The sequence below is a fragment of the Stenella coeruleoalba genome (genome assembly GCF_951394435.1).
Source record: "Stenella coeruleoalba genome assembly, chromosome: 12".
In the NCBI taxonomy this organism is placed as follows: Eukaryota; Metazoa; Chordata; class Mammalia; order Artiodactyla; family Delphinidae; genus Stenella; species Stenella coeruleoalba.
In genome coordinates this window covers 36,939,458-36,954,313 of record NC_137158.1, presented here as the reverse complement: position 1 = coordinate 36,954,313, position 14,856 = coordinate 36,939,458, and the positions used below count along the sequence as shown (strand labels likewise).

At 34.6% G+C, this 14,856-nt stretch overlaps 1 protein-coding gene across 9 annotated transcripts in view; it reads left to right on the top strand.

Moving 5' to 3' along the window:
* Positions 1-12,115, top strand: part of HACE1 (HECT domain and ankyrin repeat containing E3 ubiquitin protein ligase 1) — a 95,077-nt gene extending 82,962 nt beyond the window's left edge. For 5 of the 9 annotated variants that reach the window (XM_079939640.1, XM_079939635.1, XM_079939639.1 and 2 more), the window contains 4 exons: positions 2,541-2,675; positions 2,955-3,025; positions 9,819-9,932; positions 10,489-12,115. In XM_079939640.1, coding sequence (XP_079795766.1) covers positions 2,541-2,675; positions 2,955-3,025; positions 9,819-9,932; positions 10,489-10,591 — 423 coding nt within the window. In that variant the 3' untranslated portion in view covers positions 10,592-12,115. Of the gene's footprint in view, positions 1-2,540; positions 2,676-2,954; positions 3,026-6,271; positions 7,278-9,818; positions 9,933-10,488 lie in introns of those variants that run through there. The other 4 variants (XM_079939642.1, XM_079939641.1, XM_079939638.1 and 1 more) reach the window with 2 other exon arrangements.
* The last annotated feature ends 2,741 nt before the right edge of the window (positions 12,116-14,856 follow it).

Genomic DNA, 14,856 nt, shown 5'->3' with positions numbered 1-14,856 from the left:
GCTCACACGTAGCAACAAAGACCCAACACAGCCAAAAATAAAGTATATAACTTTAAAATATATATATTAAAAAAATAATAAATTATTGATTGGGATTTAAAATCTTTTTGTTATATGCATATGTGCTTTGTATTGTGGACTTCCCATTTCGTCTGTTTTCAGTCAGTTTAATAACTTTTTTTGCCCAGGTGTTAAATGGGATAATAAAGATCTTTTGTCCTCTTCACAAAGTCATAACATATGATGTTCATGAAATGCTTCAAATTTCTTGAGAGAATATCCTCTCACTCATTTTTATTCACAATTATTAACAATGAAAGCATACTTAATATTATTAAAAGCTTATCTTCAGCCTAGAAGGGAAGAGGATTAAACTCATGGGTACAAGAAACATGTAACAATCATCCATACTCCTTTTGGCAGATCTGTGTCAGGGTACTGCCAGGGAGCAGAATTTCCCCAGATGGTTCAGATAAAGAAACTTTAATGGAGGAACTTAAAGAGGCATGGGCAGGTTAAGAAGAAACAAGGTATGGTTGAGGCATCCAGAGAATAGCAACAGTGGAAAAGCCTTATCACCCCTAGAATTGAAGACAAGTGGAGGAAGTACTGTGAGGAGCCCGGTGAGAGCCTGAACCACCGGGGGCCACCAGGTGGCAGCTCTAGTTGAGGAGACATAGCTACTGCAAAGATGTACTGAAGCAGGGAGGGAGCAGAAAATGCCCTTACCTGCAGACGCCTGCCTGTTGCCCAGTGATGGAGCCCAACCTGAAACCAACAGGCAAGAGAGCCAGTCTGTGCCTCTTGGGGCATAGAATGTGCAAAGGAAGATGGAAAATGTATTTGGGGGTGATAAAATGCACCCTACCAGAATGCTTTCGTCTAGTTAAAGTATTTTATAATACTATGGCAAGGAGGACTAAAACACACCCTAGACAGGCAGTTCTCAAACTTTTTGGTCTTAGGACCCCTTAAAAGAAAAGAGTTTGTTTATGTGGTTTATAGTAATTGATACTTAACTGTATTTGAAATTCAAACAGAAATGTAAAATTTTTTATTAATTCACATAAAAATAACAATTCATTACATATTAACATAAATAAAACATTTAAGAAATTAAAACTGCATTTTCCAGAATAAAACAAAAATAGTGGGAGAAGTGGCATTGTTTTATATCTTTGCAAGTGTCTTTAATATCTGGCTTAATAGGAGAAACTGGGTTCTCATATCTGCTTCTGCTTATAATCTGTTGTGATATGTTGCTTGGTTGAACTAAATGGAGAAAATCCAGCCTCAGATACGTTGGAAAAGGGAGAACCTTGCAGACTCCTTAAATAGATCCCAGAAACACCCAAGAGTTCTGAGACACCACCTTACATTGGCCTTCATACTCTATACTAGGAGCATACTCTATACTAGGCAGGTATATATTATGAGGAATTGCTGTAGGAGAAGTGATTTTGAACCACATGGTATCTATCTCTGCAATAACAAACTCTGCTATTCTGGCTTGTCGGTGTTAAGCTTAGGCTAGTTATTACCTCACTTTACTGTGTAAACACATCCACCTGTGTAATACGGGCTGATTCAGAGATTTGGATAAGCCTTTTTCATGTTCTCTTTTCTCTTGGGGATCATGATGGTAAATACTTTTGCCATTATTAATTCATTCTTAGTTATTGGATTGATATTTTGTTTGTTTGATGATCTTCCTGGAAAAAAGAAGGATACCAAAAGTCATTAGTAGGAAAATTGCATTTTTTTTTCACCTTGGAGAAATTTGACTTGAAAGTTGGATTGGAATTATTCCGGAATAGAGTTCTTCAAAGGCCTAAATGTGTTTTGGTTTTTTAGAAATAATAACTATTTTTATTATAATAACTCCTTTTTTTCCTAGTGATTAGGGTTTCTTGATCTTTTCCTTTGCTTAACCCAGATTTATTTAGGTCTTTGTTTTCACTTTCATACTGAGAGTATAGTATTTTTATAGAATTTAACAAATTCATAAAATATATATAAATCAAAGATAATAATGTTCACAAAATTATTGCACATATAAACTGTTGTGGCATGTGTGTTTCTATATAAAGGTAAACTGTTATCTCATGGTTTTTTTTTTTTTTTTTTTTTGTGGTACGCGGGCCTCTCACTGCTGTGGCCTCTCCCGCTGCGGAGCACAGGCTCCGGACGCACAGGCCCAGTGGCCATGGCTCACGGGCCCAGCCACTCCGCGGCATGTGGGATTCTCCCGGACCGGGGCACGAACCCATGTCCCCTGCATCGGCAGGTGGACTCTCAACCACTGCGCCACCAAGGAAGCCCTATCTCATGTTTTAATTAAATTGTATCAGTGTAGAGACATCTCCACATCTCACAATATTTGAGATTATTAGTATCAAGGGTTCTCTCTCAGGTAGTACTTGTTATTGATGACTTGCAGACACTGTTACAAAAATAAATCAGTTTTACATGGGATTAAATGTAAAAGTTTCTAATTAAGGCAAATTTACTATTTAAATGTAATCACTTTTTTTCCCCAGAGAAGACTAATGAAATATTTTGCTTCTTCCCCAAAGGAGCTACTGCTTTCTGGCATGCCAGAAATTGATGTGAGTGATTGGATAAAAAATACTGAATACACAAGTGGCTATGAAAGAGAAGATCCAGTTATTCAGGTAAAGTCTCTCCAGAGCTTAGAATGAAGTTAAGTTTTGCTATTTAATCTTGTAAGCTTTTCAGCACTATTGGATGAAAACCTACATTAATTAACAAAGTAAAGTTTTCCCCTAAATCTTCTCATGGGAATTGCATATGAGCGCTTTGTATGAAATCTTTTTTGATAAATGAGTTTCATGGAATAAAATATGCTTTATGAATATTGCATATTTCTCTGGTACTAAGAAGCCTGCAGTTGCTCTGAAATATGAGCTAAGTTTTTTATTGTTGTTTTTAAGTGGTTCTGGGAAGTTGTGGAAGATATTACTCCAGAGGAGAGAGTTCTTCTGTTGCAGTTTGTTACTGGCAGGTAAGAAGTGTTTTTATGATAATGTGGAAAGAATTTAATAGATTCCATTTCTAATGGCTTAGACATAGACAACTCAAAATGAATTATTACTCTGAATTGTCAATTTCTTACCTCCTTTTCCATTTTTTTAGATATTAAACAAAGGTTTATTTAGGCATTAAAGTTAAAACATATAGTAGTGCTCAATAAATGTTTATTTAAGGTATAAAAGATAAACTGTTCCAATCAGGACTATCAGCATGTATATTATATTTTATAACCTGGTAGTCTTTTCATTCTGCAGGTAAGTCAATGATAGTAGCCAACATTTGTTGCTGGGACAACACACACACACACGTGCACACAGTATAATAATATAATAATATAATAATTACCCAATATAATATTACACATAATATTACACATAATATTACACAATTACACAATATAATAATACCCATACACAGCAGTTTTTCTCCAATTCTTATCAAACTTTAAAGTCTTAAGATTTGTGGCCTGAAAAATAATTTGTGATACCACACTTCGGAAAGTCTACTTTTGGAACCAATTAAATATCATAGATATTAGAAAACTAGATGATTTAAACCTCTTCTAACTTACAGTTCTGAAAGATGTAAAAGAAAAGGTCTGATTTTCATTCTTTTTAAAAAAAATTAATTTATTTTTTATTTATTCATTTTTGGCTGCATTGGGTCTTCATTGCTGCGCATGGGCTTTCTCTAGTTGCGGTGAGCGGGGGCTACTCTTTGTTGTGGTGCACGGGCTTCTCATTGCGGTGGCTTCTCTTATCGCGGACCACAGGCTCTAGGCATGTGGGCTCAGTAGTTGTGGCTCGCGGGCTCTAGAGCGCAGGCTAAGTAGATGTGGCGCACGGGCCTAGTTGCTCCGAGGCATGTGGGATCTTCCCAGACCAGGACTCGAACCCGTGTACCCTGCATTGGCAGGTGGATTCTTAACCACCTCGCCACCAGGGAATTCCTGATTTTCATTCTTGATAAGTTAGAATTTCATCTGTGTCCTTCTATTTATGAAAATATAGTTTAGTCATTCCATTATAAATGTACATGGTTCTTCTAAGAAAGTTGGAACACAGAAAGTTAGAAGAAATAGAAAAACTATCACCTGCCAGCAATAAGCACTGTAAATAATTTGATGTATCTTTTTCCTACCTGTTTTAAAAACATAGTGTGAATATATATCTGTCTTATATATATGTAATTTAAAGTCAACTGTTTTATCTTTAAAGTAGTTCATAACCATTATAGAAAATTTTGAAAATGGAGACTATAGATACAAGAAAATGAAAATCCCATTAATTAATTACTATTTAGAGATAACACTATTAATATTTTGCTGTATTTTCTTAGTTTTTTAGGTATATAATTAGAAAAATATACACTATATACCTATACAATATATAATATATACTATGTACCTAATTTCAAAGAATAAAACATGAATTATTCACAGATTATAGACTAAAGTTATGAAAGAAAATCTTGTCAGTTTTTTTTTTTTTTTTTTGGCTACTTAGTGCCAGAAATACCTAGAGATTTGGGTAATTTAATAAAAAGCGTTAAGGGCTACCCTGGTGGCACAGTGGTTGAAAGTCCGCCTGCCGATGCAGGGGGCATGAACCCATGTCCCCTGCATCGGCAGGTGGACTCCCAACCACTGCGCCACCAGGGAAGCCTGACAATTCAAATTTTTAAAAAATCACCTTTAATATCAGTCTCTGAATATAATCACTTAACATTTTGGTTATTTTTCTAGAATTTTTCTCACATATATAAATTTTTATTTTTGAAAAACATTGTTCCTATTTTATAACTTTTGAATTTAGCAATATATCATTAAACATTGTTTCATTTATAGATCTAGTTTTTTAAATGGCTGTCTATTCTTCAGTCTATGGACCTCCCTTAATTGATATAGTCCTTTATTGCTACATTTTCCTGTTTATGAATAATGCTGAATAAGGAAATCTTGTGCTTTATACACTTGCAGCCCAGTTTGATTATTTATAAATATAGGATAAATGTGATATATAGGATATATAGGATAAAAATATAGGATAAATTCTTAGAAGGGAAATTTTTAGATACAAAAGTATATAAATTTTTATAACCTTGAGACATTGTTCATTTAACCTTCAGAAAAATATCAGTATTCACCTCAGCCTATTTCTTTTATTCTATCAATACAGGATGTAATCATTTTTATTTTCATAGTTTCATATATGTATGGTGTGGTGTGGATTTCCTTTATTTTTTGCACATTATTCTACCATCATTTTCAAAAATTTGGTTTTAAATGTTCTTTATATATAGGGACATTAACTCGGCAAATATCTTTCCCAGTTTATCATTTGCCTTTTAATTATATTAAGTTAAACATACAGATTTCCCTGTAATTTAGATTATAAATTTAATTTATAAAAATTATATAATGAAAGTGCTAAATTAGGTTGCAAGTTTATTATCAGTACTTTCCTTATGTTTTTAAAATAAATTCTTCCGTACACCCAAGATTTTGTATATATATGTTTATCTACCTTTTTTTCTGTAACTTTTTTGTAGTTTCTGTTTTTACATACCAATTTTTAAGCCATCTGGACTTTATTTTGGTTTATGTTATAAGGCAGGGCTCTTTTATTATTTTTCTAAGCAGTTTATATTTAAACACCATTTAATAAATTATTATATTTTCCTTCATGATTCAGTTGGTATGAGTCTTTAAGATGTAGGAAACAATTATTCAAGTTCTTTAGTACTAAAAATGTCTGTTAGATTGCTGCTCTTGTAGAATAAAAAACACTTTGATTAGTAATACACTGTACGTCTCCCGTGTCAATAGTACACTCATAGTTAGCAGTGCTGAAAAGATCTGTACTGTTTACTATTTAATTGGTCGAGAAGTGTAGCTGCGAATCCATTTAAACTGAGATGAAGAATGTGGGTAAGGAGTAGAAGCCAAGAGGGAGGAGATATGGGGATATATATGTATGTATAGCTGATTCACTTTGTTATAAAGCAGAAAGTAACACACAATTGTAAAGCAATTATAAAGAGGTTAAAAAAAAAAAAAAGTAGAAGCCAAGGAAGCTGAGGGGAAACTACATGGAGCTAAGCTTTACCTTCAGGTTGAAGAATCCACTTTTCAGCACTTAGTCTACATGGAGTCCTTGTTTTGAATTCAAACTAAGTCTTAAGTTCTTTTATTGTTGTTTTTTTTTTTTTGTGGTAGGCGGGCCTCTCACCGCTGTGGCCTCTCCCGTTGCGGAGCACAGGCTCCGGATGCGCAGGCCCAGCGGCCATGGCTCACGGGCCCAGCCGCGGATCCTCCCGGACCGGGGCACGAACCCGTGTCCCCTGCATCGGCAGGCAGACTCTCAACCACTGCGCCACCAGGGAAGCCCTTAAGTTCTTTTAAACCTTAACTTTCCTTTTACACTAGACCCAGTTATCAATAGGTATTGCATTTGCCATTCTAGACCTAGAGTGTGTGTGTGTGGTTTTTTTTTTCCACTTTTTGGAAAATTCTATCATTTATATTTAGATTGTAAAATGTCTTTCTCTGTGTCCATAGTATAATTTAAAAGAATCTTACTAAAGAGTCAAATGTGTTCCAGTTGTAGAAGCAAGAATCTGTATCAACAGTAACTTTAAAATATTTTTATGGTGGTGACAATATTTTATCTACAAGGCTGTCTTAAATGTCTTACTCTTGTTTCATTATCTCTTAAGAATAATGAAAGTCAGACTTGATGATTTGTGTATAAAATAGAAATATTTCATTTTTATTAACTGTAATTTTACATTGTATATGTCAGGTGTCATAATACTCAACCAAAGACCATTTATTTTTCTCATACATGCTTAAGCTTGATGAGCCATTATCTTAGCTAAGATCCACTGGTTATTCAAGTGTGGGCCCCAGTCATTGTAGTTTAGAGGAAGAGGAGTAAGGTTTCAGAGATTGTTTGTGAATATCAGTTTACAGAATAATTTCAATTTAGATATGAAAATTGGGGGATCATCTGATTTTTTTAAGCTTATTTTTCAAAATTTATTTATATGAAAGACATTAGATTGATCATTCTGTTATTGAAATACTGTGATATAATTTGTGTAAGAATCAGTGTCAAGGCTCTCTTCTCACCTTGTCCTGGTGAAGTGGAATACTTGTTTTTAAAGTTTGCCTCTGTAGGAAATTGAAAACAGCTTGCCTTTTATTCCTTTTCATTTTTGGTCACCTTTGTTAATTTTTTAGGCAAAGGGAAATATGCAGAAAGTAATGTTTCAGTTTATAGACATATTCAGGTCTTTAGATATTCTCTTTCCCTAAGTAGGAATTGCTCATGTGTTAGTGTTTTGTTAGCAAGATGCAGGCATCCTTTTTTTTTTTTTTTTTGATGCAGGCATCCTTTTAACGTTCACTTGGATTTCTAAAGTAAGCTTAGGCATTTCATCAATAAAGTGTTTAATAGCAACCAAACTACTTCCCAGCTAGAAAAGAAAAATGCTGGGAAGAGATCTGTTTATATTGGATTTTTTTTTTTCGCCTGTGAATGTAAACATATCATCTGTGATTTCAGACAGAAAATCCTGGTGCATTATTCGACAGGTTTTTTTAGTGTGTGTGGTAAAACATACTTAATATTAAACACTTTAATCATTTTTAAGTATACAGTTCTGTGTACATCACATATTTGTGCAGCCATCACCACCATTCATCTCCTGAGCTTTTTATCTTTCTCAGTTGAAATTGTACCTATTAAACACTAACTTTCCATTTCCCCTACCCCCAGCCTCTGGCAACCACCGTTCTACTTTCTGTCTCTATGAATTTTATAATTTTTTAAATAGATTTATTTATTTATTTTTGGCTGTGTTGGGTCTTCGTTGCTGCTCATGGGCTTTCTCTAGTTGGCATTGAGCGGGGGCTACTCTTCGTTGTGGTGCACGTGCTTCTCATTGTGGTGGCTTCTCTTGCTGTGGAGCACGCGCTCTAGGCACACGGGTCTTAGGCTCACGGGCTTCAGTAGTTGTGGCACATGGGCCCAGTAGTTGTGGCTCGTGGGCTCTAGAACACAGGCTCAGTAGTCTCAGTAGTTGTGGCTCACGGGCTTAGTTGCTCCGCGGCATGTGGGATCCTCCCAGACCAGGGCTCGAACCCAGGTCCCCTGCATTGGCAGGTGGATTCTTAACCACTGTGCCACCAGGGAAGTCCCTCTATGAATTTGATTACTTTAGGTCCCTTATGTAAGTGGAATCATACATTATTTGCCTTTTTGTGACTGGCTTATTTCACCTAGCATAATGTCCTCGAGATTCATCCATATTGTAGCATATGTCCTTTTAAAGGCTGAATAGTATTCCATTGTATGTGTTTACCACAGTTTTCTTATTCTTTCATCCATGGACAGTTATTTGGGTTGAGTCCACTATTTGGCTATTGTGAGTAATGCTGCTATGAACATGGATGTACAAATATCTGTTTGAGTCTCTACTTTCTATTCTTTTGGATATTTACTGTAATTCTATGGTTAGTTTTTTGAGAAACTGTGATAATGTTTTCCACAGTGGCTGCACAATTTTACATTTCCACCAGCAATTGCATAAGGGTTTCAATTTCTGCATGTCCTTTCCAATACTTGTTATTTTCTAGTGATCTTTTTTTTTTAATAGTTATCTTAATGCCTATGAGGTGGTTATCTCAATGAGCTTTTGATTTGCATTTCCCTAATGACAAGTGATGTTGATTGAGCATCTTTTCGAATGCTTATAAGCCATCTGTGTATCTTCTTTGGAGAAATGTCTATTTGAGTCCTGTCCCTATTTTTTAAATTTTAAAAATTGTCCCTATTTTTTGTTGTTGTTAAGTTGTAGGAGATCTATATATTTTCTTGATATTAATTCCTTGTCATATTTATGATTTCAAAATATTTTCTCCTGTGGCTCACATTTTCACTCAGTTCATGGTGTCCTTTGGCACACAAGTTTTTAATTTTGATGATGTCTAATTCATTTTTCTTTTGTTGCCTATCCCTTTGGTGTCATATCCAAGAAATCATTACCAAATCCAGTGTCATGAAGTTTTTCCCCTGTATTTTCTTCTAAGAATTTTATAGTTTTAGCTCTTCATTTAGGCCTTTGATTCATTTTGAGTTAACTTTTTGTATATGGCATTAGGTGAGGGTCCAGCTTCATTTTTTTGTAGTGGATATCCAGTTTTCTCAACACAGTTTGTTGAAAAGACTGTCCTTTTTCCATTGGAGATTCTTAGCACTCTTGTCAAAAACCATTTGGCCATATATTTAAGGGTTTATTTTGAGGTTCTCTATTCCATTGGTCTATGTATCTGTCTTTATGCCAGTGCCACAGTTTTGATGACTGCAGTTTTGTAGTTTAAGTTTGGAAATTAGGAACTGTGAGACTTCTGAGTTTGTTCACCTTCCTGTGGTCTCACTATGTTAGGGGACATTTGAAAAGAATACAACCAATGTGTAAATCTCTGGAAAGAGAAGTGTAAAGAATTTTCTAGTTTTCCCACCGTGTAAAACAATACAAAACAAAAACGCTTTGACTCTAGATATTTTTCACAGACAGGGAAATCATTTGGATAACATGTAAGAGCCTCTGTTGCTTGAATTAATCAAGTAAGCCATTTATTTATTCAGCAAATATTTAATGAACATCTACTAGATACTAGTCATTTTGCTAATTCGAAATATACCCGTTACCAAGATTTTCCTTGCATGATTACGACTTACTAAGATATGAACTCTTAGTTCCAGGGTCCCACATGGTGGATTTGCTAATATCATGGGTGGAAGTGGATTGCAGAACTTTACAATTGCTGCTGTGCCATATACTCCAAATCTTCTACCGACTTCAAGCACATGGTATGTTAAATTGGTTTATTTAGATGCATTGCAAATTGTTCTGATTAATTTTGAATGATCAAAGGTCCAACTACTGTATTGCTGCATTGAGAGGAAAATCTCAACAGTGATCTCTATTCAACATTTTGTAATCACTGATAAATAAGTAGCTACATAGTTTCTTGCCTTCCCCTTTTTTGGTAGGGAAAATGTTTGAGGAAACTACCTACCTGTACTCTAATTGAATATGTGTAGTTCAAGTATCACTAAAGTTACACTGTCATAAGTATCACTGAGTTACACCATCATTTCAAACTAAATTGCCCTATTGCTTATTTATTTTAGGCTGAAGGGAACTTATTTTCTTCTACTACATTTGCATGCTAAAGGAAACTGCAATGCAGCAGGGTTTTGTTTTTTTTTTCCTTTGTAAATACTACTTCAGGGTTTTCCAATTTGATTGCAAATTTAAGAGGGTGGTTTTACGTTAATTTTGAGTAGTGTTTTCACTGCTAGACAAAACAATAAAAAATTTCAGAGATTTCTTAGTTAATAGTGGTATGTTTTTCTTTTAAAGCATCAACATGCTCAAGTTACCTGAATACCCAAGTAAAGAAATACTCAAGGACAGGCTTCTTGTGGCACTACATTGTGGCAGCTATGGTTACACAATGGCATAATGAAGTCTGGAAAATTCATCTGACTGCTGATGTGCAGTGCAGAGTCGCAGAAGTAATTTAGGAAACCGTCAACAGAAAAGCAGCCTAAATGCAGCCCACAGGCAGGGCTGATATTTAAAATTCATAAAGGATCAGGTTTTCTTTCTTCCCCATCTCTTTTCCCTTTTATGTTTTCTCAGTTTGTGATACAATTAGAACATATAAATCACAGTAGTCTTCATTTAAAAAATGCTAATTGAAAATAGTAGAAACTCCTTTTTCATATTTCTTTAATATTATCCAAGAGTGTGTTAGGGCAGAATCTTATTCTACATTCCATGTCTGCTATGTAACTGTTCTGTTAAAAAGGTGTTGTCTCCTTTATTTTTCTATATAGTAAATTAATTAGGACATCCAGCTTGGTATGTCCTATTGCATGTAAAGTGCCGTTTATATTTTGGAAAACTGTTGTATAGAATGGATTAATTTACATTGTGTATAAAGCCACAAATATGTATTTTCCCATATTGAATCTATATTGCAGTGATGTTTTCTAGCCTTTCAGTATTTTAATATGTAAAGTTTAGACTGATGTGACTAATAAACAGCTGATGCAGTGACATCTAATTTATATATTAAAGCTTATGCTATATTGTATGAATTATTTGCATCTTTCAGTGGTCAGTTTTTCACATACATATATTGTCTCAAAGTTTTTCTTATGCCTTATTTTAATTTATATTTTAGATAAAATTAAAATACGATATTTTACTGGGTTTCTTTTTGTTACTGTTGTTTTATCTGTGAGCTCTAATGATACATTTGAAAACGTAATCTGATGTGCAGATTACAGTTTAAGTTTGTAATTTAATTTAATTTTTCCGTAAACTTTCTTTTTATTATTAGAATGTTGAGTTCAAGTGATGTATATGTAATACAAAGCAGTGGGTTTAATTTTAGGGTGTCTTTTTTTTTTTTTTTTTTGGCGGTGCACGGGCCTCTCACTGCCGTGGCCTCTCATTGCCGAGGCCTCTCCCGCTGCGGAGCACAGGCTCCAGACGCGCAGGCCCAGGGCTATGGCTCACGGGCCCAGCTGCTCCGCGGCATGTGGGATCTTCCTGGACTGGGGCACGAACCCATGTCCCCTGCATCAGCAGGCGGACTCTCAACCACTGCACCACCAGGGAAGCCTCTAGGGTGTCTTGGAAAAGACACAGTTGAGTAGTTACAGCATACCTTTTAGGGGAAGTAGGAACACTCAGACATTTAAAAATACTAACAGGGGAATTTGTAATGTTTAGGACCTTGCCTTTGGAAACTAAAAATAGATTATCCAGTGGCATCATTATTGGTAAAATGACTCTTATATGCATATTTTCTCATATGAGCAGCCACTGTGTTTGTCACTGACAAATGTAGACAATGTATATATGTCAATATAGGCAAATATGTATTGTATATACATGTATTTAGGCATATATGTTGAAAGCTTTGCTAAGTCATAAAACTTCTTTAATACATGTTTTTTGGTCTTCTTTTGTTATTGTGGGTTTTTTTTTAATATTAAGAAAACATCTCTCAACAGATTACATTAAAAACAGAAATCTTTTAAAATTACTATTAGCCCTAAAATTAGGATTCAGATGCATTATTTACAACAAATGAAGCTAATAATTTTTAAAATGTTGGTTTTTGAAATTTAATTGTACAAGAGGTTATTGCCTTCTAACTTCAGCTAGGTAACTGATTTATTTAATATTACATTGCTTATAATTTTAGTATTTACAAACATTTATTTCTGTTTATAATCATACATTGGCTTTGTCAGATTGGTTCTTTTGCAGGTATTTATGGAGAGGAGATAATAAAACATTAAAAATCTCACGGTTTTATATCCATGAATTTGAATATTTTTTTATATAGAGCTAGCAATTTTAGGGTTTATTCTTTTATATTATCTTTAGTTTCTAAACAATAAGAATTTAGCTAATATAAAAAGATTTTATATGGATTAAAAATCCTATTTAAACTAGAGGCAGCAAGTCTTTTTAATTCTATTCCCACAATTTCTTCTGTAAGTAGATGGATATGTTGAAGGCAAATATAAAAAAATGATTAGAGATTTTCTTCTCCTTTGGGTAAAAGAAGATTACACTAACAGGAAAATAACTGTGGTAGTTTCATATAAGGAAGAAAACATGTGGTAGTTTCATATAAGGAAGAAAACAGAAATACAGCACTTTACAGGAATGAAACTAGAAGGCAAGGGAGCATATTGTAGGAAACTGATTAACGAAAACACCTGGGCAAGAGTAGATTAAGTTATTCATATAGTTTGTGGGGATAGTGACCACGTAGTTAATAAAACCCATCTTCTAATTCATCCAAAAACGTAATGTAATCTATTGAAATCCTAGTTTTACAACAAGATGCTAAACACAGCCGGTTGTGGTGACATCTTTGTTGGCTTTGGTGGGGCAATGATAGCTTTAAACATAGGTCACACGTTGGAGGCTCAACAGATGAGTCCCACTCACACATGTGTTTTGTTTGTTACACCAATTCTAAATTTTTCGTGAGTTGTCAACATTTTAAAAATCTGGAGATTTCATGCAGAAGTCCAGATTTTTGGCTTTTGTGAGAAATCTGACAGTTTAACATTGGGCAGAGATTCCTAGAAGGCATTATTAGTAGGCTGGAATTGAGTAGAAGCTGCTTCTTGCAATGACTGAACATGCTCTCCAGTTTGCCATTTTCTTACCCCAGCCTGCTTCACTAATTTATTTTCCTGGCTGTTGACAGCATCGGAGTTTGCTTTAAAAAAAAAATCTGTGTTGATTAGAAATGTTCCCCCGGAGTGTAAAGTGATACAAATTCTTTGGAAGGCGATTTGGCAAGATCACATTTTTTAAATGTACACCATAGTCTTTGAATCAACAATTCTACTTATAAGAATTTATCTGTGGAGATACTTATTCCCATACATAACATATTTGTACAAGAACGTTCACTAAAGACTTGTTACAGAGAAAAACAGAAATAATTTAAATATCGTTAAGGGGTTGCTAATTGTGTTATGTAAATACAATAGGAAGTATGTACAGAGAATGCAGTGGATGTATACATACTGATTCGTAAATGTTTCTAAGGTACATTAAGTGAAATAAGGTGTATAGAAGTGTTATTAGTGTGTAAATACAGTATACATAGGGTTATATGCAAGAAAAGTTTGTGGCCCAGAGACTTGCAATATCTGGGAAAACGTAAGATGGGATTAAGACTTTTTCACTATATAACCTTTTTTTCCTGTTTGTCTAAATCACAACCCTGTGTTATTTTCTATATGATATATATAAAATGTCCAGAATACTAAATCAAGAGAAGACTCAGTAATAGGTTTTATTGAATCTATAAAATGCAATAGCAATAGTGATAAGTAATGTTTTCATAATCACAAAACTTATTTTATAATATGATTAATTTAAAATGAGTATCCTAATTAAACTCTTGGTAACATAGTCAAAGAAAGGAATGCTCCTTTGCCCACAAAGCTCTGTTTCCATATTGCCTGATAATTAGCACTGTTTATAGCTCTCTCAAATTCTATTAATTATTTATTTGAATTTACACTTCCCCCCAATTTTCCTTTTTTTTTTTTTTTTTTTTGCGGTACGCGGACCTCTCACTGTTGTGGCCTCTCCCGTTGCGGAGCACAGGCTCCGGATGCGCAGGCCCAGCGGCCATGGCTCACGGGCCCAGCCGCTCCGCGGCATGTGGGATCCTCCCGGACCGGGACACGAACCCGTGTCCCCTGCATCAGCAGACAGACTCTCAACCACTGCGCCACCAGGGAAGACCTTCCTTTTTTAAAAATAACAAAAAGTGGTACTTATTTAACATGGGAAAATCTGGAAATCATGGATTCATGTACTGACTTGAAAAAAGCAATAAATTACACTACCCAACAATTGTATTTCCTTCTAATCTTTCTCAATGCATTTTTTCAATAGTTGTGTTCATAAAGAACATAGCATTTAGTATCTTCTTTATTCAGCATTATATGTTAAACATATGTTATTAACAGCTTATTTGTAAACTTTTTAAAAAAGGATGACATGATATTCTGTTATACAGGTGTTTCGTAATTTACTTGATCATCTCTCTAAAATTTTTAACACTTAGATTTTTATATATATATATATATATATATATTTTTTTTTTTTTTTTTTTGCGGTATGTGGGCCTCTCACTGTTGTGGCCTCTCCCGTTGCGGAGCACAGGCTCCG